We start from the raw sequence: 25,936 nt of genomic DNA, 5'->3' as shown, positions 1-25,936 counted from the left end.
TCACATATTTTGATTGCATATGATGTTTATCTTTTATACATCTTATTTTTGCTTAGTTTGACGGTAGCATTTTAAGATGATCTCTCACTAATTATCAAGAAGTGTTCTCCCTGAGTATGCACCGTTGCGAAAGTTCTTCGTGCTGAGACACCACGTGATGATCGGGTGTGATAGGCTCTACGTTCAAATACAACGGGTGCAAAACAGTTGCACACGCGGAATACTCAGGTTATACTTGACGAGCTAAGCATATACAGATATGGCCTCGGAACACGGAGACCGAAAGGTCGAGCGTGAATCATATAGTAGATATGATCAACATAGTGATGTTCACCAATGAAACTACTCCATCTCACGTGATGATCGGACATGGTTTAGTTGATTTGGATCACGTGATCACTTAGAGGATTAGAGGGATATCTATCTAAGTGGGAGTTCTTAAGTAATATGATTAAATTGAACTTAAATTTATCATGAACTTAGTCCTGGTAGTATTTTGCAAATCATGTTGTAGATCAATAGCTCGCGTTGTTGCTTCCCTGTGTTTATTTTGATATGTTCCTAGAGAAAATTGTGTTGAAAGATGTTAGTAGCAAAGATGCGGATTGGATCCGTGATCTGAGGTTTATCCTCATTGCTGCACAGAAGAATTATGTCCTTGATGCACCGCTAGGTGACAGACCTATTGCAGGAGCAGATGCAGACATTATGAACGTTTGGCTAGCTCAATATGATGACTACTTGATAGTTTAGTGCACCATGCTTAATGACTTAGAATTGGGACTTCAAAGACGTTTTGAACGTCATGGACCATATGAGATGTTCCAGGAGTTGAAGTTAATATTTCAAGCAAATACCCGAGTTGAGAAATATGAAGTCTCCAACAAGTTCTATAGCTAAAAGATGGAGGAGAATCGCTCAACTAGTGAGCATGTGCCCAGATTGTCTGAGTACTACAATCGCTTGAATCAAGTGGGAGTTAATCTTCCAGATAAGATAGTGATTGACAGAATTCTCTAGTCACCATCACCAAGTTAGTAGAACTTCGTGATGAACTATGATATGCAAGGGATAACGGAAACGATTCCCAAGCTCTTCGTAATGCGGAAATTGACGAAGGTAGAAATCGAGAAAAACATCAAGTGTTGATGGTAGACAAGACCACTAGTTTCAAGAAAAGGGCAGAGGGAAGAAGGGGAACTTCAAGAAGAATAGCAAGCAAGTTGCTGCTCAAGTGAAGAAGCCTAAGTCTGGTCCTAAGCCTGAGACTAAGTGTTTCTACTGCAAAAGGACTGGTCACTGGAAGCAGAACTACCCCAAGTGATTGGCGGATAAGAAGGATGGCAAAGTGAACATAAGTATATTTGATATACATGTTATTGATGTGTACTTTACTAGTGTTTATAGCAACCCCTCAGTATTTGATACTAGTTCAGTTGCTAAGATTAGTAGCTCGAAACAGGAGTTGTAGAATAAACAGAGACTAGTTAAGGGTGAAGTGACGATGTGTGTTGGAAGTGGTTTCAAGATTGATATGATCATCATCGCACACTCCCTATACTTTCGGGATTAGTGTTGAACCTGAATAAGTGTTATTTGATGTTTGCGTTAAGCATGAATATGATTTGATCATGTTTATTGTAATACGGTTATTCATTTAAGTAAGAGAATAAATTGTTGTTCTGTTTACATGAATAAAACCTTATATGGTTACACACCCAATGAAAATAGTTCGTTGGATCTCGATCGTAGTGATACACATAATCTTGAAACCAAAAGATGCAAAGTTAATAATGATAGTGCAACTTATTTGTAGCACTGCCATTTAGGTCATATTGGTGTAAAGTGCATGAAGAAACTCCATGCTGATGGAATTTTGGAATCACTTGATTATGAATCACTTGATGCTTGCGAACCATACCTCATGGGCAAGATGACTAAGACTCCGTTCTCCGGAGCGAGCAACTGACTTATTGGAAATCATACATACAGATGTATGTGGTCCGATGAATATTGAGGCTCGTGGCGGATATCGTTATTTTCTGAACTTCACAAATGATTTGAGTAGATATGGGTATATCTACTTAATGAAACATAAGTCTGAAACGTTTGAAAAGTTCAAAGAATTTCAGAGTGAAGTTGAAAATCATCATAACAAGAAAATAAAGTTTCTACGTCTGATCGCGGAGACAAATATTTGAGTTACGAGTTTGGTCTTCAATTAAAACAATGTGGAATAGTTTCACAAACTCATGCCACATGGAACACCACAGCATAATGGTGTGTCCGAACGTCATAACCGTACTTTATTGGATATAGTGCAATCTATGATGTCTCTTACCGATCTACCACTATCGTTTTGGGGTTATGCATTAGAGACAGCTGCATTCACGTTAAAAGGGCACCATCTAAATCTGTTGAGACGACACCGTATGAACTGTGGTTTGGCAAGAAACCAAAGTTATCGTTTCTTAAAGTTTGGGGTTGCAATGCTTATGTGGAAAAGTTTCATCCTGATAAGCTCAAACCCAAATAGGAGAAATATGTCTTCATAGGATACCCAAAGGAGACTGTTGGGTACACCTTCTATCAGAAATCCGAATGCAAGACTTTTTGTTGCTAAATTCGGAATTTTTCTAGAGAAGGAGTTTCTCTCGAAAGAAGTGAGTGGGAGGAAAGTAGAACTTGACGAGGTAACTGTACCTACTCCCTTATTGGAAAGTAGTACATCACAAAAAACCTGTTTCTGTGACACCTACACCAGTTAGTGAGGAAGCTAATGATGATGATCATGTAACTTCAGATTAAGTTACTACCGAATCTCGTAGGTAAACCAGAGTGAGATCCGCACTAGAGTGGTACGGTAATCCTGTTCTGCAAGTCATGTTACTAGACCATGACGAACTTGCGAACTATGAAGAAGCGATGGTGAGCCCAGATTCCGCAAAATGGCTTGAGGCCATGAAATCTGAGATGGGATCCATGTATGAGCACAAAGTATGGACTTTGGTTGACTTGCCCGATGATCGGCAAGCTATAGAAAATAAATGGATCTTCAAGAGGAAGACGGACGATGATAGTAGTGTTACTATCTACAAAGCTAGAATTGTCGCAAAAGGTTTTCGACAAAGTTCAAGGTGTTGACTACGATGAGAGTTTCTTACTCGTATCTATGCTTAAGTCTGTCCGAATCATGTTAGCAATTGCCGCATTTTATGAAATCTGGCAAATGGATAAACAAAACTGCATTCCTTAATAGATTTATTAAAGAAGAGTTGTATATGATACAACCAGAAGGTTTTGTCAATCCTAAAGGTGCTAACAAAATATGCAAGCTCCAGCGATCCATCTATGGACTAGTGCAAGCATCTTGGAGTTGGAATATACGCTTTGATAAGTTGATCAAAGCATATAGTTTTATACAGACTTGTGATGAAGCCTGTATTTACAAGAAAGTGAGTGGGAGCACTACAACATTTCTGATAAGTATATGTGAATGACATATTGTTGATCGGAAATAATGTAGAATTATTCTGCAAAGCATAAAGGAGGTTTGAAAGGAATTTTTCAAAGAAAGACCTCGGTAAAGCTGATTACATATTGAGCATCAAGATCTATAGAGATAGATTAAGACGCTTGATAAGTTTTTTTAATGAGTACATACCTTGAAAAAAAAGTTGAAGTAGTTCAAAATGGAACAGTCAAAGAAAGAGTTCTTACCTGTGTTGCAAGGTGTGAAATTGAGTAAGACTCAAAGCCCGACCACGGCAGAAGATAGAAATAGAATGAAAGTCATTCCCTATGCCTCAGCCATAGGTTCTATAAAGTATGCCATGCTGTGTACCAGATCTATTGTATACCCTACATTGTGTTAAGCAAGGGAGTACAATAGTGATCTAAGAGTAGATCACTGGACAGCGGTCAAAATTATCCTTAGTGGAATAAGGAAATATTTCTCAATTATGGAGGTGACAAAAAGGTTCGTCGTAAAAAGTTACGTCGATGCAAGTTTTGACACAGATCTGGATGACTCTAAGTCTCGATCTAGATACATATTAAAAGTGGGAGCAATTAGCTAGAGTAGCTCCGTGCAGAACATTGTTGACATAAATATTTGCAAAATACTTACGGATCTGAATATAACAGACCCGGTGACTAAAATTATCTCACAAGCAAAACATGATCACACCTTAGTAACCTTTGGGTGTTGGTCACATATCGATGTGGACTATGGGTGTTAATCACATGGTGATGTGAACTATTGCTATTAAAGCACATGGCGATGTGAACTAGATTATTGACTCTAGTGCAAGTGGGAGACTGAAGGAAATATGCCCTAGAGGCAATAATAAAGTTATTATTTATTTCCTTATTTCATGATAAATGTTTATTATTCATGCTAGAATTGTATTAACCGGAAACATAATACATGTGTGAATACATAGACAAATAGAGTGTCACTAGTATGCCTCTACTTGACTAGCTCGTTAATCGAAGATGGTTATGTTTCCTAACCATAAACAAGAGAGTTGTTATTTGATTAACGGGATCACATCATTAGGAGAATGATGTGATTGACATGACCCATTCCATTAGCTTAGCACCCGATCGTTTAGTATGTTGCTATTGCTTTCTTCATGACTTATACATGTTCCTATGACTATGAGATTATGTAACTCCCGTTTGCCGGAGGAACACTTTGTGTGCTACCAAACGTCACAACGTAACTGGGTGATTATAAAGGAGCTCTACAGGTGTCTCCAAAGGTAAATGTTGGGTTGGCGTATTTCGAGATTAGGATTTGTCACTCCGATTGTCGGAGAGGTATCTCTGGGCCCTCTCGGTAATGCACATCACTTAAAGCCTTGCAAGCATTGCAACTAATGAGTTAGTTGCGGGATGATGTATTACAGAACGAGTAAAGAGACTTGCCGGTAACGAGATTGAACTAGGTATTGGAATACCGACGATCGAATCTCGGGCAAGTAACATACCGATGACAAAGGGAACAACGTATGTTGTTATGCGGTCTGACCGATAAAGATCTTCGTAGAATATGTAGGAGCCAATATGGGCATCCAGGTCCCGCTATTGGTTATTGACCGGAGACATGTCTCGGTCATGTCTGCATTGTTCTCGAACCCGTAGGGTCCGCACGCTTAAGGTTACGATGACAGTTATATTATGAGTTTATGCATTTTGATGTACCGAAGGTTGTTCGGAGTCCCGGATGTGATCACAGACATGACGAGGAGTCTCGAAATGGTCGAGAAATAAAGATTGATATATTGGAAGCCTATGTTTGGATATCGGAAGTGTTCCGGGTGAAATCGGGATTTTACCGGAGTACCGGGAGGTTACCGGAACCCCCTGGGGAGCTAGATGGGCCTTAATGGGTCTTGGTGGAAAAGAGAAGAGGCAGCCCATAGTGGGCCGCGTGCCCCTCCCCTCCCTTGGTCCGAATTGGACAAGGAGAGGGGGCCGGCCCCTCTCTCTCTTTTCCCCCCTCCGCGAGTCCTATTCCAACTAGGATTGGGGGGGGGGGGGGGGAATCCTACTCCCAGAGGGAGTAGGACTCTCCTGGCGCGCCCTATGTGGCCGGCCAGCCTCCCCCCTTTGGTCCTTTATATACTGAGGCAGAGGCACCCTAGAGACACACAAGTTGATCTTCATGATCGTTCCTTAGCCGTGTGCGGTGCCCCCTTCCACCATAGTCCACCTCGATCATATTGTAGCGGTGCTTAGGCGAAGCCCTACAGCAGTAGTACATCAAGATCGTCACCACGCCGTCGTGCTGACGGAACTCTTCCCCGACACTTTGCTGGATCGGAGTCCGGGGATCGTCATCGAGCTGAACGTGTGCTAAAACTCGGAGGTGCCGTAGTTTCGGTGCTTGATCGGTCGGGCCGTGAAGACGTACGACTACATCAACCAAACGCTTCCGTTGTCGATCTACAAGGGTACGTAGATCACACTCTCCCCTCTCGTTGCTATACATCACCATGATCTTGCGTGTGCGTAGGAATTTTTTTGAAATTACTACGAAACCCAACAAAAAATCCTATAAGAATCTTATCCTCTAGAATTCCTATGAAATTCCTCTAAACCAAAGGAGGCCTAAGATTACAGATGAGTTGGCCACATATAGGGTAATCATGTCGTAGGCGATCTCTAAGTCTTGGAGTACGTGCCAAGTCTCCGAGAAGCTTCCTTCTTCGTGCCATGGGCCATCTGGAGATGACTTACTGGTGAACCGCCACAAGGAGTCGTCAGCCCAGCCAACCTGGGTGGAAGACGACGCGGTGACTACCCTCTGGTCCAGGACACCATGTGAGGGCGGGGTGTTATGCGAAAAAAAATTAAGCGGGAATGAAGGCGAGGAAGGGTTGGTGGAAAAATTAAGCGGGAATGATGGCGGGAAACATTTGGCCAAAAAAATGACTGAAAACCCTCAATTAGTTAAGAATAGGTACGAAACGGCAGGACATGGAAGTGCAATAAGAAAAGGGAACTCTTCAGATCCGGCGCACCGACTGAAACTTCGGCCGGCTCCTGCCTCATCACGCGGAACACAACACGCATATATAGCAACTTTTCCCCGATGTGGGCCCATGCATTTTATCCATCCTCTCCCCCGTCGTGCCCCCGCAGTCTGCGTGCGCCCACGAGCCGCGCCCCCGAGCTCCGTCGCCCCGCGCCCCGCCGCCTCGCCGGCCGGTCGCCGGAGGGCTGCGCGCACCCGCGAGCCGCGCCCCCGAGCTCCGTCGCCCCGCGCCCCGCCGCCTCGCTGGCCGGTCGCGGGAGGGCTGCGCGCACCCGCGAGCCGCGCCCCCGAGCTCCGTCGCCCCATGCCCCGCCGCCTCGCCGGCCGGTCGCCGGATGGTGCCGCCACCGTTGGGTCTCGACCCCGTCCACCACTATTTTTCCAGCTACTCAGAGCGCCGACGGCGAGAATCAACGGGACGAGCCACTACCTCGAACGGCAGCCATGGCGGCGGAGCAGATAGATGCTACAACCGGCTGGGGAGGGAGCTGCAATCGCATACTGGTTTTGGTGGAACCAGTAACGGGTGGCCGCGCGGACGTACTGGTACTGCAGCTGCAAACGGCAATGCTCGTGCTACAACCATGAATGCAAAAAGCTACATCTAGTAGATAAAAAAGCTTCAAACCAGACTCGAAACACATGAAGAGTTGCAACCGTTTTAACAAAAGCTTCATCCCGCAGGTGAAAAAGCTTCAACCAGAGATTGAAAATCTTTAGCCAGCCATCGCAAAAGTTTCAATCGCTTTTTAGGTACACATGAAAAGTTGCAACCGTTTAAAAAAAAGCTTCATCTCGCAGATGAAAAAGCTTCTACCAGAGACAGAGAAAGCTTCAACCAAAATGCTGAAACCTGCGACGATGCCATTTTTGCTGGAACCAGCGACGTCGTTTGCTACAACCAGCGACTCAATTTGTTGCGACCCTTCACGGGGAGCTACAACCGGCGACGATGAAGGCGGCGCGTTTTTGCTACAACAGGCGGCGATCAGGAGCGACAAGGACGTCCACCAGAGGGGAGCAGCGCGAGATGGCTAGAAAATTTGCTACATCCATTCATGGACAGAGATACGATGCAGTCGAGGCGGCAACGATGACTTTTTTTTTTGCTACCATCGGTGTTCTTTTTGCTACAAACCACAATGCTTTTGTGCTACACCCATCCTCTTTTTTTGCTGCTAACCCACCATCCCGTGTTGAAACATTTTGCTACAACCATGTCGCTTTTCTGCTACAACCAGCGCCTCATTTTGCTACTAGCCATCATGGGCGTCAATCAGGTGCTACAACCACGACAATTTTTTGCTTCAACAGGCAACCGCAAAAGCTACTAAGCGGTGAGTATTTTTTGCTACAATCGGCGGGAGAGGCAGCACCGGCGAGTTCGTTAGCAAGGTGCCACGTCGGCGACGACACCACCGGAGCTGAGGCCTCGCACCGGAGCTGCGATTGTCACCATGGGGAGCTACAACCACGAGTGCACGCTGCTGCACGCGCGTAGCCAGCGAGAAACGCAAAAGACGACGCCGGCGAGGTGCAACGTTCAGTGGCGAGGGACGGTGGCCGGCGACCGGGGAGGGGGGGGGGGGGGAGGGCGGCGACGAGGATGGCTACCGGAGGGGAGAGGAGGTGCACACCGAGCGAAAGATGCGATTCAGCGAGCAGAAGAAGAAGCAGCGAGCCAACCGTTTTTTTGGCCAGATCCAACGGCCCACCCGACTCAAATTCAATGGCTACGACGCGACCGGCCGAACGGTTGGGCCGGCGCGCCGGCGCAGATTAGTGGCCATAAAAAATGACTTTTCGTCCATGCCATGAACGAAGAGCACTTTTTGTCTAGAAGAAGAACGACACGCAGCTTCATTCAACAGCTTACACGAACAGGTGGACCCTAGAAGACTCCTCTTCGGCCAACGCATGAAGGAAGACTCCCTCTTCGTCCCACGCACGAACCAAGAATACATCTTCGGTCAACACGAGTCACAGAACTGCAATTTCCGAATTATGTTACATATTTTCATAATTTTGTTTTCTTAATATTCAAAAAATATCTCATGCGTTGATGTGAGGCACAGTATACTATGTGTGTGTTTGGTACCAGTTCCCACCATAGCATTCTTGTTCTCCTTTGAGACATGCTAACTCTCGACATGTTGAGTACATGCATTTGTTGTTACTCCCTCCATCCGAAAATACTTATTCGATAAATGGATGTATCTAGACGTATTTTAGTTCTACATACCGAGGGAGTATTTTTGGACAAGTATTTTCGGACGGAGGGAGTATTTGGTAGCAATGTATGTGCTGAAACATGCTGAGCTTTTGGTAGCCTGCATGATAAATCTTGAAACACGCGAATTATGAATATTTTTTTGAATGGTAAATCTTGAAACATGCGAATAAAAATTTGAACATATTTTTGAATTTCATTTTTTCAAATTTAAATAAATTGTGAAATTCTGAACATTTTTCGATTTTTTAAAATTCTAAATGATTTTAGAAAATTAAAACACATTTTTAATTCCGTTTTTATTAATGTAAATAAAATTTTAAATTCTGAACATTTTTCGAAAATTTAAACAAAATTTAAAATGTAAACATTTTTCAAAAATCTAAACAAAATTTTGAAATTAAAAATGATTTTCGAAAACTAAAACACATTTCGAATTCCGTTTTTATTAATTTAAACAAAAAGTAAAATTCTGAACATTTTTTGAAAATTTAAACAAATTTTATAACTTTGAACATTTTTTTGATTTTTTTTAAAAATAAACTCTATTTGTTTTTGAAAATTTAAATAAATTTGAAATTATGAACGTTTTTTCAAAATTTAAATAAATTTTGAATTGTAAAATTTTTTCGAAAATTTAAATTCAAAATGATTTTTGAAAATTGAAATACATATTGGAATTCAGTTTTTATTAATTTAAGGAAAATTTGAAACTCTGAACATTTTTCGAAAATTTAAACAAATTTTGCAATTCTGAACATTTTTTCAAAATTTAAACAAGTTTAGAAAACTAAAAAAAATTAAATTCTGAACATTTCTTGAGAATTTTAACATTATTTGAAATTCTAAAGATTTTTTCCAATTTTAAACAAATTTTGAAATTCTGAATACTTCGTTAGGGCATCTCCAACGCCGACCATCAAACCAGCCGCAACCGTCTGGCCCGTGCGGTCCGGACGTGTTTTGCCATTTAATGCGGGCCTGCGTAGGTCCGCTCAGCAGTCCGGACGCACTTTTTCCCACAAACTGGAGACAAACTGGGGTCTGAATTCATGTCGGCCTAGAGTGGATGCGAGAACTCACTGGAGTCGGCATTGAAGCGACTCGCTGGCCGAGAGCGCCGCTCGCTACTCGCGTGATGCGCATGCCTTCTCTCCGCATTGAAATGGCATATGTCTGCCCGCCTACCTCCATTAAACCAGCATGTTAGCCGAGGAACCTACTCCTGCGCCCCGAGCGCCACAAGCCTGTTTCTGTATCGGCGGGCATTAAACATCTCCCTGCACTAGTAGAAAACAGGGCTTTGGTCACGGGGCAGTTTTCACATTTGTCCCGGTTCAGTCAAGAATCGGGACTAACATGAGCATTTATCCCGGTTCGTGCGGCTAAGGCATTAGTCCCGGTTCACCTGGGCCCTTTAGTCCCGGTTCGTGGCACGAACCGGGACTAAAGGGTGCGATGCCCATTAGTCCCGATTGGTGGCACCAACCGGGACTAAAGGTTAGACCGGTTCATGGCATTAGTACCGGTTCATGGCACGAACCGGTACTAAAGATCCCATTTCCAAACTCTCCCCCCCCCCCCCCCCGGACCGCCTTTTCAGTTTTAGAAAAAACAAAAGAAAATAATGGAAATGTCAAAAAAATAAAATAAAATAAGTTTCCCATGTGATATATGGTCTACTTGTTGGGAAAATTTACAAATATGAATTTCGACTTTATTTGGAAAATCTCTCTGGAATTTGTAAAATGGGCATAACTTTTGCATACGAACTCGGATTAAAAAGTTTTTTATATGAAAAATCATCTACTCGAAAAGTTACATCCGAATTTAATTGGGGGAACCCTGTTAAACATTTTCAAAATCCTCAAAAACCTAACAGAAAAAAAGTTACGGGGCTTTTAAGATCTAGAGTGGAAAAAATCGAAAAAAATATTAGTCAAATCTGGTCAAACAGTGGTCAAACTGTCGTCAAACAATGGTCAAACTAATTATTCTAGAATATTAGTGTTACTAAATAATTATTTCAGTTATTTTGAATTTTGGTCAAATCTGGTCAAATTGTGGTCAAACAATGGTCAAACTAATTATTCAAGAAATATTAGTGTTACTAAATAATTATTGTTTTTTAAAACAATAGTTTCAAACTCAAACAGTGAAATGTGTCACTTCATGCTCAAGCAAAATTCATGAAGGTTAATAGGATTGACATCTTACTATTGTCAGGAAAACAACAAGTGCAGACTTGAAAACGAGAGAGAATAGAACCCGAAAGTTAAGCGTGCTCAGGCTGGGGGAGTGGGAGGATGGGTGACCGTTCGGGAAGTTAGATGATTTGGAATGATGAGGGGTGATTAGAGGATAAATTGAGCAGTGATGAGGGGTGGTGATTACACAGTAGAGGTTAAAATAATTCAGAAATTTGAAAATAAAAAAAATAAAAATAATCCCGGGACTAAAGGTGGAGCTCCATGTGGCCGCGCCCTTTAGTCCCGGTTCGTGTAAGAATCGGAACTAAAGGAGAGAGGCATTAGTACCGATCCTTTAGTCCCGGTTCGAAAACCGGGACTAAAGGGGCCTTACCAACCGGGACAAAAGCCCCTTTTTCTACTAGTGCTGGTTGGTTCCTTGCATCTGCATCCGCCTGCTATATAAACGTGTCCAAGTGCCGGGCAAGAACCACACCTCATCTTCGCTATCTCCGCCTCGTCCTTGTACAACATCCGCCATGGCCTCCACGCGAACAGAAGAAGGAGGTCTCCGGTATTGCAGCTGCCTGGGTTGCCCGATGAGCCAACCCGATATAGGTTGGTTTGCCGGCAAACCCTCTGGATCCGGTCCCACCACCATCGCCACCCCATCCTCGCCCGTCCAGGCTCGACAATGGCCAGCCGTAGCCTAGTTTTACCGCAACGCGGTATAGTTAGTTAAGATATGCCGGAAATGTAAGTGTTTTCGTCTGATTTGAATGAAAATCATCCGGTTTGCACGTAATTCGTCCAGTTTGTTTAAAGCCGAATTAAAATGCATGCGGGTAGCATTGGATAGAATTGGATGGTCAGCTTCTATCCGCGGACTGCTCCCTCTGTCCGTGGACGGATGCGGTGTTTAGTTTGCGAATGAGCGTGGGATACGTACACCCTTACACGTATCAATGCTCAGTGCCCTGTGCGAACGTGCAGAAGGCACGAGTGTTCATTTGTAATGGCCGTGTTCGTTGCACCGCATTTGTCGTGACCTGATCGGCGCCAAAGTCAAACGAGCACAACGTACGGGACAGGCACACAGTACACATACACCAGTACACCACACAGAACAAGCGAAGCAGGAGCGCTTGACTTCACATGCAAGTTAAGCATGCCTTCTCTGCGAGGTTGCTATTATTGACCCTCGTCGTCGATAGTAACAGGCCGGTCCTCGGCTAGCTGGCTGGTTGGGTAACGACTGTTCATCATGACTAGTATCACAGGAACTAGTCAACCGGTGTTAATGAGGTCTCGAAGATTAGCTGAGGCACCCAATAATTGGCTAGTCACGCCGCTCCTTTGCAGCAGCAGCAGCAGCAACTGGATGGTCGATCGACAACGTACGTAGGAGTACTTGACACCGGCTACCAGCTAGCTACAGATCGGCATGAAGGGGTCGACAGACAGACGCAACCAATGCCACAGAGCTAGCCCTTCAAACTTGAACGCATGCATGGATGCCAATATGTGTGTGTATGCGAGTACACAATGAGCGTGTGTGACCATGCAGCTCGACCCCAATAGATGGTCCGCCCCTGCCTCGCCCGCCATGGATATACCATCAATGCGAGCGTTAGAATACCTAGCTCGATAGAGCAGCGGTTACCTGCCCCAGCCCAAGTTGCAAGCAAGGAAAGGAGGAAGATGGACGAGAGCCCGAGACGCAAGTACTACTGCAAGCCAAGTGCATGAATGCACGGGCAGAAAATGAAAAAAAAGGGAGGGGAGGAAACGGCAGCGCAACCGCCGGTTGGCCGGGTCGACAGCGCCGCGAGGCCGCCGGCCCATGCATGCATGCTGCGGTTTCGTCCGCCAACAGTCGGCATTGATCATCGCACCAAGCGAGGCGAAGGACGACGTACGGTCGAGGAATTTGCAGGATCGGCATGGGCACCGACTCTTTTCAGTTTTTCGGTTACGGGGACGACAACCGCAGTGCGCTGTGGCGGCCAAACCACGGCGTCTACGTTACGGTGGGCATACGAGGATGCTGGCCGGACCGATCTGCGGGCGGCCACTTGCGGAGCCCATCCTCCCCGGTGCTCCGCCGGGGCCATGGCCATCAATCTCGCCTCCAAGGGCCCCGTGCATGCAGCCGCAGTGCCAGTGCGCCGTAAATGCAGCGCCCGGAGTTATCCATGCAGATGGAGGCACGGTCACGGACCGTTTGCAGGCTTTTGTGGCGAATTTCAGTGGTGCCCCGAAACTGTGAGCTTCCTGCCGAGTTGAGTTACCAGACGGAGCTTCAGTGGTCGCAACATTTCGGTCAGTGATACGAGAACAGGAAGAAACATCGCGCGGCATCCTCAATTCGGACGCGCCAGTTATGTGCTGCATGCTGGAGTAGTACTACTGCCATTTGCACTTGCAGCGATTTTCTATTGAAATTTTGTGCTACAGGGCCTGCTGGTGGGGTGCTACTGTTTGGTCGCAGTTATGGGGGGTGCAGGCACAGCAGCATGCCCGATCGAGGTGAGCAGACTCGCGGTAGCTGCCGGACTGCAGCGAATTGAACGCCAACCGGTGGGTGCTATCCAGCGAAGGCAAAGGGAGGTATGGCCCGCCCAAAAACATCCGGCAACTCAAAGGGGCCTCAAACAAACGGGCCCGCACTTTATAATTCTTTCACATGAAAAGAAACGATGGTACTACTTAGTATTTTGGAATTGTTTTTTTATGGGGAGTATTTTGGAAATTTCTGAATGCACATGTGAAAACCATATTGATGGATTTGTCAACAAATATTTCGTAACGTAATACTCCATATGTAAACTTTTACAAGACCTTTTAGATCACTACTTTAGTGATCTAAGACGTCTTATAAAAGTTTACAGAGGTAGTAATCTAAAATGTCTTATAAATGTCTATAGAAAGTATTATTTTATTATATTTATTATTAGATATCCATTGCCTTGGCTGCATTCTAGAGGCCATGTAAACGTCTAAAACGTCAAGGTTTTGAAGACAGACAGATTATCAATGTAGTTTATTCGAGAATTCACACAACAAATATCTTTCTATGTCCTTGCATTGTTTCCGTACCTAATGCTTGTACACCTACAGTGTGTGTTGTGTCAACTATTTAAACTATATCTCCTATGATAATCACCATATTGGTAACTTTTTAGATTTGTTGCTGAGTATTGCGAACCTAGCACATTATTATAATTATTGTACTATATACATAATTTTTCTTAACATCATTGCATTAATGCAAATTCTAACTTTTAGCTCTTAGGAATTACAATCGTGTTTTAATAAAATGGACTATATCATATTTTTGTGTTTGGTTAAATTGTCCAACTAATTATAATATGAGGGTCTGAAAACTAGTTATTACATTCGATTATTATGGACATCTAGGATGAGATGGTACCAACAAAATTTATGCTATATAAAAGGATATGGTTTTATTGAAAAATAAATGAGAAATTAGGATATAATTCCAAAATACATTATGAGAATACTTAATTGATATGTATTATTTTGAGATTAAATATGCAATTAATATAAAAATTTATAAGATGCTTCGACGAAAAACTCATCAATCATATATATAAGTATGAACGTTTGGTTTTTTCTTTACTAATTATTCAACCATTCCAACATCTAACATTACATATAATTATACAAATATATAAATCAACAAATATGGACTAATTATTTAAACAACAAAATCTACCAATAAACATTTGTATGTGCAAATCACAGTATAAATGTAAGACGTACATATACATGAGTTTCAACTTCAAGAGGACCAATAGAACTGATCTGCTGATCTGGATGAGTAAATCTAGCATAAGGCAACCAACTTGAAGACATGAAACCAATTTTATTCCATCTAATGTTGTGGCTAAGGACCGAACTAAAATTCATGTGGATTGCATGGGCAACTACCCTCGAAGGCTATGCAACAAAAATAATTTTTTTGAAAAATATTCTAATGTTTTTAACGTAAATCATTTCTGTCTTTATTATTCTAGAATACTCTTTTATTGAAGGGATAAACTTAATCACCACCCTTAAATATTATGATATTATGACCTTTAGCATATGAATCCTATTGGGAAAATGTTTTATTAAGGATTGTTCATGCCAATTGTAGAGCCATTGTAGAGTAGACGTACCATCATGGACCTTAATGTTATCCATCTCCTTGAAGAACATGAATAATAGAGCAACAATCCTTCCACCAGAATGAACCACTATTAGAAGGCATGGATAACATGGTATCATCATGATAATATGCAATCCAGATCAAGTCTTCCTAGGGCGGATCATGATGGTTAAAGAACTTCTATAAGTATTTGAATAAAAGTTCCTTATTCTTATTTCTCAAATCAAGGACACCTTAGCCACCAACAGATTTGGAAATACAAACAGTGGCGGAGCTTGAACGAAATCTCAGGAGGGGCGAAGCTACCAAAGGAAAAACATTTGAATACGAATCGTGTGACTATATAGTTAGATTTTATAGAATATTGAGAAACTTAGAATGATTATAGTGATCTTATACATGTTAGTTTATGAAATACATTTTTTATGTTAAGTACATATAGAAGCTTTTCATAATAAAAATAAATATGAAATACTACTTTTTCTGAGAAATACCAAAATACTAGTTAACCATGAATTACTGTGTTGATCACTACAGACCAGCTCGTAGTTTCTTTGCTCTCCCAAATTACATAGGTACATATTCATAGTTGTTCTCCTCTGTGATATACATTTACAATCAAGCTATTGGCTAGAAATCATTTTTGATCACTTCGTCTTAATAGTCTGCAGTCCTTCGGATTAGTACTTCATTTGTTAGAGTTTATTGTCATTGTTTGTTCATGAATTTGATGTTCAAATTTGGGCTCTGCTTCGGTCCATGAGAGGGTGAGAGGAATCATCGGCTAACCACCTGCGGCGCCGGCGTCAGCTGATTCCTCCGTGCGACCACGACGAGATTTGTGGGTTGTGGTGGTGTGAGACTCTAGTCGGCACGCTATTGCCCTCCTAGCCCCCCACGTCTAGTCGCTAGGTTACCGGTCCCCAAGTACATGAGAGAGTCGACGAGGACGAAAGCAAAGCTGGTCTCATGGTTGGTCGCCCCTCGTCTCCCTAGTCCCTTAATTAAATGGGCCAATGTTGGGGAACGTAGTAATTTCAAAAATTTCCTATGCACACGCAAGATCATGGTGATGCATAGCAACGAGAGGGGAGAGTGTTGTCTACGTACCCTCGTAGACCGGAAGCGGAAGCGTTAGCACAACGCGGTTGATGTAGTCGTACGTCTTCATGGCCCGACCGATCAAGCACCGAAACTACGGCACCTCCAAGTTCTAGCACACGTTCAGCTCGATGACGATCCCTGGACTCCGATCCAGCAGAATGTCGGGGAAGAGTTCCGTCAGCACGACGGCGTGGTGACGATCTTGATGTTCTGCCGTCGCAGGGCTTCGCCTAAGCACCGCTACAATATTATCGAGGATTATGGTGGAGGAGGGCACCGCACACGGCTAATAGATCTCAAGGATCAATTGTTGTGTCTTTGGGGTGCCCCCTGCACCCGTATATAAAGGAGCAAGGGAGGAGGAGGCCGGCCCTAGGAGGGGGCGCGCCAAGTGTGGAGTCCTACTATGACTCCCTAGTCCTAGTAGGATTCCACCTCCCATATGAAATAGGAAAAGAGGAAGGGAAAAGGAGAAGGAAGGAAGGGGGCGCCCCCCTTCCCTAGTCCAATTCGGACCAGACCAAGGGGAGTGGTGCGGCCACCCTTGAGGCCCTTTTCCTTCTTTCCCGTATGGCCCAATAAGGCCCAATACGTATTCCCGTAACTCTCCGGTACTCCGAAAAATACCCGAATCACTTGGAATCTTTCCGATGTCCGAATATAGTCGTCCAATATATCGATATTTACGTCTCGACCATTTCGAGACTCCTCGTCATGTCCCCGATCTCATCCGGGAGTCCGAACTCCTTCGGTACATCAAAACACATAATATAACTGTCATCGAAACCTTAAGCGTGCGGACCCTACGGGTTCGAGAACAATGTAGACATGACCGAGACACGTCTCCGGTCAATAACCAATAGAGGAACCTGGATGCTCATATTGGCTCCCACATATTCTACGAAGATCTTTATCGGTCAGACCGCATAACAACATACGTTGTTCCCTTTGTCATCGGTATGTTACTTGCCCGAGATTCGATCATCGGTATGTCAATACCTAGTTCAATCTCATTACCGGCAAGTCTCTTTACTCGTTCCGTAATACATCATCCTGCAACTAACTCATTAGTTGCAATGCTTGCAAGGCTTAAGTGATGTGCATTACCGAGAGGGCCCAGAGATACCTCTCCGACAATCGGAGTGACAAATCCTAATCTCGAAATACGCCAACCCAACAAGTACCTTCGGAGACACCTGTAGAGCACCTTTATAATCACCCAGTTACGTTTGATGTTTGGTGGCACACAAAGTGTTCCTCCGGTAAACGGGAGTTGCATAATCTCATAGTCATAGGAACATGTATAAGTCATGAAGAAAGCAATAGCAACAAACTAAACGATCAAGTGCTATCCTAACGGAATGGGTCAAGTCAATCACATCATTCTCCTAATGATGTGATCCCGTTAATCAAATGACAACTCATGTCTATGGTTAGGAAACATAGCCATCTTTGATCAACGAGCTAGTCAAGTAGAGGCTTACTAGTGACACTCTGTTTGTCTATGTATTCACACATGTATTATGTTTCCGGTTAATACAATTCTAGCATGAATAATAAACATTTATCATGATATAAGGAAATAAATAATAACTTTATTATTGCCTCTAGGGCATATTTCCTTCAGCCAAATGGTTATGCGTTCCCGTGCTATTACATGCTACTCGAGTTTTATCATTTTCATTGGGGGGGGGGATGGCCCAGGTTCGTCTCCAAGAAGCTCCGCCACTGTTGGACCTTTCACTGGAGAAATGATAAATACTGCACTAGAAGAGTTTACCGAGTTCTTATTGGTGATCCTCAACCTACTCTTTCCCCTTGCAAAAGGATATGTATGTCTACATTTCTATCCAAATAAAAACAGAAACAAAATGTTATGTTCTGTATACATGATTGGCTTTATGCTAGAGACTTGATGAACAGAAACAATTTCTTTGTTGACAATACAAATCATTGTATATGTGAGGAGGCACTATTGAAATTATGATACATCTCTTTTTCTCATGTGAATTATTTCAGAACTTTTGGTCGAGTCTGGGCACTGAATGTGACATTGGTCTGGATTCCGGATATGATCATCCAAGCAATGAACAAGCAAAATATCATATGCTTCAAAGAGACTAGTATTTCTAGGTGTTAGACTATATGGAAACATATAAATAACTATATATTCGACAACAAAGAGATTTACATTGGGGTGTCTCTTTAGTTTCAAGAAACATTTTTGTATAATCATGAAAAAGTCCAAACCTGGTCAGAAGGAGGGTAAGTCATGGTTAGACAATTTGTAATTATGTCTTTACAGTTCCCATTGTAAATATCCACATGTACGATATCCAACATACTAATGAAAAATGAGTCACGGTAAGGGTCATGCCCACTGTATTTTGTTTAATTTTTTTTATTTAAAGGGGTGTGCGGAAACAACACCCCCAGTAAGTTCATAGTTCATGTATGTGCATAAGGTTTTCATAAGGTGACAAAGGATTTATAAAAAGGGGCCACCAAACCGGGTTGGGTTGAATATTATGGTAGCAGCAAATACTAGCTTCCAGTATTGCAATGATTAGAAGCTGAGAAAGGTATGGTAGCTCTTGGGTGTAGGAACACTCTCATGAATAGTAAAGTTTTTTAAAGAATAAAAAATAATAAATGGTTTTTTTACATCAAATATGCTCAAATGCTTTAGGTGCTTGCAAATTTTCGTCGAGAAATATCATGTAGAGAAAGGTGTACACATGAGAAACAAAAATCAGTGCTAAAAGTGCTCAAAACCTTGAGAAATGAAATCTTTTTCTTGTGTAGAGCTCCTTGGATATTTTCCGGCATGAAATCTTGCAAGCGCCTACAAAGTTTGAGCATATTAGATGTCACATAATTTCTTTTTTTCCGATTATTTTGAATTTATTGTTCGTGATGATGTCCCTATATCGGGAGTTAAAAAAACCACTCTCATGCACTAAGGGCATCTCCAAGGTGGACTTGCAAACCACCCGCATAAGTTCGGGCGGTTCGGACATGCTTTTTCCAGCAAACCCGAGACAAACATGCACGGGAGGGGGGGGGGGTTACTTTGCTTTAGTTCGGACAACAGACACATAGGACTCTGACACCCCGGGCCCACTAAAAACCCTTCCCGGACCCCGCGCCTCCATCCTTCCGATTTTCTCTCCTTCCTTCTTTCTCTCTTGCCTTCGCCGCCACTCCACCACCCCGGCCGCCACATCACACCCCCTGCTGAAACTCTACATGTCCATCACCTCCAGCGTTCCAGCCGGATTCCACCCCGCTTCTCATCCGTCGTTGTTCAACCCCTCTCCTTCGACCACCCCACCAGGTACCATTAGTGGTCGGGGTGTTTGGACTTCAATACATGAGAGGGCCTACTGTGACACACACCAAGAGACTCTTGACAATCTCAGAAGCAAGAGGGTGGCCAGGTTTGCTTGGACCTCTTGACTGCATGCATTAAAAATGGAAGAACCGTCGGAAGACTTTACAAGGGAAATATCAGGGTCATGTTAAGAAGGCCACCACCATTCTTGAAGCAGTTGCATCACATGATATTTGGATTTGATACGCTTTCTTGGGCATGCCCGGGTCTCACAATGACAACAATGTGCTGCAACGATCACCGTTGTTTGCGAGGCTGACTGAAGGCAAGGCTCCTCCTTGCCACTATACCGTCAATGGACATGAGTACAACATGGGTTACTATCTGGTTGACGGTATCTATCTTCCGTAGAGTACCTTTGTCAGCACCATCTCTAAAACTCAGTTGGCTAGAAAAAGTCTCACTTTTCCCAAAGACAAGAAGCGCCTAGAAAGGATGTCGAGTGGGCATTTGGAGTTCTGCAGGCCCGCTTGGCAGTTGTTCGTGGACTTGCTAAACAATGGGATCCAAAGACCTTGTGGGAGGTGATGAATATTGTGTGATCATCCACAACATGATCATTGAGGATGAGGGTGAGGATGCTGCCGCAGCTCTAGAATTTGAGAACATGGGTGATTCTATCAAACTTCCAGACCAAAATCCGGCCACACTTGAAGAGTTTATTGAAATGCATCAGCAAATTCGACATCGACCAACTCACGAGCAGCTGAAGGAAGATCTGATTGAGCAACAGTAGGTGGTTAAAAGAGACAACAATGTTGGAATGTAAAATTTGCAATTTTTAAATCTGAACTAGTGCTGCATGCGGATATTTGAAAGTATGTACTCTATGTATGTGGGCACCGTTGGATGGAGGTCTTCTGCATCCGTGTCCGCGGGCTGGTCCCCCTGTCTACGGACAGATGCGGGAGAAAATTTACAGGTCACCGTTGGAAATGCTCTAAGTGTTTACCAAAACAACACTAGATAACTCAAAACTACGGGCAATCCAAGTGTAAGTTTTAAATGCAAACAAAGAGACATAAATCAACTTCTGAATGTTTTGTTCTATAGCGTGCAAGTATTACCCCGAATGGTTCAATGCCACCCCGTCATGCCCCCAAGGTTTGGCAAGCATAGGCCTAGAAATTGTCTACCTAGACCCAAACCCAACGAGCTCCATCACTAACTATACTTTTGGAGGTCCTTAATCCAGAACTGGCGAGAGAACTCAAATAGTCTCCAACAGTTGAAGTCTGAGATGAGGAAATCTGATTTCACGCCGTTGAGTGTCAATGTAAAGGAAGCTGAAAGCACGAATTAATCCGCAAATCATCTGATTGCAAAACACTAGTGCATCTTTGCAATTTCGAGAGTGCATTATTGAGGTCCGTCCTCCGTTTGCGGTTCGTGCTCATAATTATGCGAAGAAAAACTTTTTTACAAGTCTATTATGTTTGGTCAGCCACGCTGAAGTAAGGATAGGGATAAACCACGCATATGGATTTTTTTTTAGAAAAGGAGGATGACTCCCGACCTCTGCATCTCGGAGATTCATACGGCCACTTTATTGATTATTCTCGGGAATTTTACAAAGTATTACAACAATGTGTCTGAATCCACCATCTTGACAACACATGCCGCTACTCCTATTCAAAATGATGAAGGGGTGCTAGCTGGGCCACTACCCAAACCACTCACCTAAGCCTAACATCAAAAGCCGGAAGCCGAAACATATTCGGAAGCCCCAGCCGAGCCACATACCGGGTCTGGGCACAATCCGGTCAGACGCACTCGTGTGTCGTCGCCGCCATCTTCCACAGGTCCGTCTTAAGATCATATTGAGGCTTCTACCTTGTCTGGCCACTCTTCCATCGACGTCACCATGACGCCAGACAGCAACCTCCTCCTGCGCGAGTCCATCTCCGTGCATCGGATGCCGAGCCTCCACAGCGCCATGCCGCCGATATCCGCCGACATCGATGTGTGAGAAGAAGCACCGCTCCACCATCCCCCCAGCCAGCACTTACTCCAGAACGATGCCCCCAGGAGGGAAAGCGATAAAACGCCATCATCATCCGATCCGGAAGACCCAGATCTAGGGTTTCCTCCGGAGCATCCCGAGCCTGATGACGCAGACTGCAACGACGATGCCTCTACAAGGGAACGACATCTAAGACGCCGCCATCGTCCGCCATGACCGTAGTCGGCGCGATTTTCATCGGCAATTGCTCCACTAGACGTGCGCGGCCGACGTCGCTGGTCCCTTCAACCGGAGCAAACTCCAAAAGAATGCCCTAAAGAGGGACTACGACGCAAAAGCGCCGCCATCGCTCGATCCCAAGGAGATCTAGGGTTTCTCCCATAGTTGCCCGCGCTGTCAAGGGCCAGACAAGGGTAGAATCCCGCGGATTTGCCCACCTGCCGACGAGTCGCACCCACCACCGTGCCGACGGCCGACCAACGATCAATCCGGCCGCGCCGCCGCGAACCGACCTGGTCACGCCGCCGCCGTCCCTGGCGGCCGCAACGCACCAGATCGCAAGGCCTTCTGCCGCGGGGAATCGATGTCGCCGAGGCGCCGCCACCACCCGCCGTGGCGACCGGTCTGCCGCCACGCTCTGGTACGGCGGCACCGGCCCGCGCCAGCCCCACCCGAGCGAGAGGGCCCGAGTCCCCGCCTCCACCGGCGATGGCTAGGCTTCGCCTGGCCGCGCCCTTGGGTGGCGGCGAGGGAGGAGGAGGAGGAGGAGTGGGGAGGTTCGGCGGCGATGGGATCTGGGGCCTCCCGGTCGCCCACGTGGGGGGCGGCTCAGGAGGGAGACGTACGCGTTATGGATATACTACCCAACAATGGTTCATTTACCCCTACCATTGGATCGGGGTGTGAAATTCCCTTGGTCCTTACGGGACGGGAAGCATTGGAGCAATTTCCATATCCTGCCTCGATGTCTGATAAAAAGGAAGCTAGCTTTTCTACGAAACCCTAAACCTCCCTGGTGGCGGCGATTGGGGATCGGGGGAAAAATTCGCGCTCGCCGATCTCGACCGGCGGAGCGCTTCGATCTCCTGAGAGGATGGCTACTTCTGATCATGGCAAGCAATCAGCGGGAAGTCAGGACCCGCTGCGCACAGATAGGGCTCGTTTGGACGAGGCTCTAGGGAAGCTGGGAATCACCGATGAAGAAGCTACTCCGTTGGTCATTGATGATCGCGAGGAGGATGCGCCGGAGAAGTGGCTACTAGCAGGGAAGGTACTGCATCGCAATGTGCTCCACATCCATACCATCACTAATGCTCTGCGGCCGGCGTGGGGGAACCCTCGGGGACTTCAATTCAGATCGATGGGAGAGAATATTTTTGTTGCTGAGTTTGAATCACAGCGAGATAGGGACCGCATCTGGGATGGATCGCCTTGGCATATCAGTAAGAACGCGGTCATCTTGGCTGATTTCAAGGATTGTATGAGACCCGATGAGGTTGAGTTTGATAAGTTGCATCTATGGGCTAGGGTTTTGAACCTACCCTACAACCTTAGGGATGATTCGTGGGGAAGAGTTATTGCAAAGCAGATTGATAAAGGAGCTACTCACGCACAGTTTGACCACATGGGTGGCTTTCTGAGGGCGAGAGTTTCAGTTGATGTGAACAAACCGCTGAGACGGTGGATTGTCATTGAATCGGCAAAGAGACAGAAGCAGGATCCCTATGATATTCAGTATGAAAACGTGCCCCACTTTTGTTTCTCATGCGGCCGTCTAGGTCACTCTGATCCGTTTTGCCCAACTCCTGGTCACCGGGATGACAAAGGGGAGCTACCCTTTGGTCTGAAGTTGAGGACGCCGGAGGAGCGCAGGAAGACTGCCTCGGGGGAGTCTGCAGCCAGAGAGCAGCAGTCGGGCCCGGGCAGCAAGAGGGAGTCTAAGAATTCTAGCAATGTACCGACGGGGGGTAATGAGGTGAACTCACCTATTAAGAAGAAGAGTCAGCAAAAAAGAAAGGAAGCACCTCAACAGGTCTACCGTCGTGTTGAAACTGTACCACAGCTTCTGCTGACAGAAGTCGGAGAGCGGTCAGAGATTGTTGCTTCGGCTAATGCAATGGAAGATAAAGTGGAGGATGACTCTGGGGCTGATCGTGGTTATAACAGGCTTCCGAAGAAGAAGAAGCCAACTCCTGAGAATTCGGCAGAGGCTGCAGGACAGCCCTGTCCGTCCCAATGAATTGTTTGAGCTGGAACTGTCGGGGGCTTGGGAACCTATCGACAGTTCATGAGCTTCGCAAGATTGTGAAGCAGGAAGGACCCTCCCTTCTGTTTATCATGGAAACAAAGATAAAAGGGACCAAAGTTGAGAGTCTGAAGAACCTCCTTGGTTTTTCGGGGTGTTTTGCTGTTGATAGCAACGGCCTTAGTGGTGGCATCGGTTTGTTCTGGACAGATAATGTGACTGTTGAATTGAAGACCTATAGCCGTGCGCACATTGATGTAAGTGTCAAGTCAAATGATCAGCAGCAACCTTGGCGCTTCACTGGTTTCTACGGGGAACCTCGAACAGAAAATAGACATCATAGTTGGGAGTTCTTGCGTACTTTACATGCTATTCCACATTCTGGCTGGCTCTGTATGGGAGATTTTAATGAAACTATGCATGCTGATGAGCATTTTAGCATCCATCCGAGGCCGGAGTGGCAAATGCGCGGTTTCCGGGAGGTCTTGGATCACTGTTCTTTTCAAGACCTAGGCTGGAGAGGTGTTCCTTTTACAAGGGACAATAGGCAGCAGGGAAATGCCAATGTGAAAGCACGACTCGATCGTGCTGTTGGCAATGCAAATTTTCTGTCCGTGTACGTGTATTCTACGGTGAAACATATCAGTTCGACGGCTTCAGATCATTGCTATGTTCTTGCTGAGTTGAGGTGTGCTCAGGAACGTGGGGAACGACGTGGTCAACGCCCGTTTCGTTATGAAAATGTTTGGCAGTCTCACAATGACTATGATGCGTTGGTGAAGGATATTTGGCAGTCAGAGACGGGTCAGCAAGGTTTGGAGGGCGTTATGCTTGCACTAACGTCTGTTCAGGAAAAATTGGGAGCATGGGGTGATCGGGAGTTTGGCAACATCACCAAGAAGGTGCAGCGACTTCAAAAAAATCTGGAGCGTCTTCGAGCGGCCTCGATAGGATGGGGGCCGAATGCGAAGAGCTGTCAGTGGCGGCACAACTTCAAGAAACCTTGAGGCAAGAGGAGGTGTGGCTAAAGCAACGATCAAGAATTGATTGGCTACATAAAGGGGACCGTAACACAAAATATTATCAAGCCCAAGCGGCGAAGCACAGCCGAAAAAATAGATTTTCCTCCCTTGAGAGGGCGGATGGAACATTATGCGATGACCCGATGGAAGTGCAACATGAAATCATGGGTTTCTATCAAAACTTATATCAATCTCAGGGTTTTAATGATATGTCTGCGTTACTGCAGCTAGTTCCTGCGCGTGTCAATGACGCTATGAATGCTTTGTTGGAAAAGGATTTCACAACGGAGGAGGTGCGGGTGGCTCTTTTCCAGATGGCGCCTTCCAAGGCGCCAGGGGTGGATGGATTTACGGCGGGATTTTTCCAGCGCCATTGGGATATCTTAGGGGCAGATGTCACCGTTGCTATCCTAGATTTTCTGAATGGGGGCGAACTACCTTTGGGCCTAAACGATACAGCTATTACTCTCATTCCCAAGGTACGTAATCCCCAAAAAATCTCTCAATTCCGACCAATTTCGCTGTGCCCTGTTTTGTACAAAGTAGCATCGAAGGCAATCACAAACAGGCTCCGGGGCTTGATGGACGAGATTATTGGAGAGGAACAAAGTGCATTTGTGCCAGGACGGCTGATTACCGACAACGTACTGGTAGCTTACGAAACTGTACATGCGATGAAGAAAAAGAGGCGGTGCAAGCAATCCTCATGTGCTGTAAAACTTGACATGTTGAAAGCCTATGATCGGGTTGAGTGGCACTATTTGGAGGCTATGCTCTCTAAGCTTGGTTTCGGCGAGAAGTTTGTTCATCTCGTTATGAAATGCGTTACCTCCGTCCGGTTTGCTGTGAAGGTCAACGGGTCGTTATTGCCATACTTCACGCCGTCCAGAGGTTTACGCCAGGGTGATCCAGCCTCTCCCTTTCTGTTTTTGATATGTGCTGAAGGCCTAACCTCCTTGATGAATTATTATGGTGGTGCATATATTGATAGGGGGATAAGAGTGAGCGTTCACTCCCCGTGGATTAATCATTTGCTCTTTGCGGACAACAGTTTGATATTCATGAACGCCA

The 25,936-nt window shown here is 45.0% G+C and overlaps 2 protein-coding genes across 2 annotated transcripts; both read left to right on the top strand.

Annotated features, from left to right (window-relative positions):
* The first annotated feature begins 22,691 nt into the window (after nt 1-22,691).
* Nucleotides 22,692-23,837, top strand: LOC147966627 (uncharacterized). The gene has a single exon (XM_087530895.1). It carries the CDS (start codon nt 22,692-22,694, stop codon nt 23,835-23,837), a length of 1,146 nt encoding a protein of 381 aa, XP_087387021.1.
* LOC147966626 (uncharacterized) lies at nt 23,834-24,850 on the top strand. Its single transcript, XM_087530894.1, has one exon. The coding sequence runs from the start codon at nt 23,834-23,836 to the stop codon at nt 24,848-24,850; it is 1,017 nt and encodes a 338-aa protein (XP_087387020.1).
* The last annotated feature ends 1,086 nt before the right edge of the window (nt 24,851-25,936 follow it).

The sequence above is a fragment of the Triticum urartu genome, chromosome 6A, assembly GCF_056163025.1.
Source record: "Triticum urartu cultivar PI428250 chromosome 6A, HENAU_Tu73, whole genome shotgun sequence".
Lineage (NCBI taxonomy): Eukaryota > Viridiplantae > Streptophyta > Magnoliopsida > Poales > Poaceae > Triticum > Triticum urartu.
The sequence above is the reverse complement of the archived record's forward strand: the minus strand, read 5'-3'. Positions and strand labels throughout refer to the sequence as shown.

Coding starts and splice junctions, on each gene's coding strand:
- LOC147966627 (XM_087530895.1), top strand. CDS start 22,692: ATGGCTACTTCTGATCATGGCAAGCAATCAGCGGGAAGTCAGGACCCG.
- LOC147966626 (XM_087530894.1), top strand. CDS start 23,834: ATGAATTGTTTGAGCTGGAACTGTCGGGGGCTTGGGAACCTATCGACA.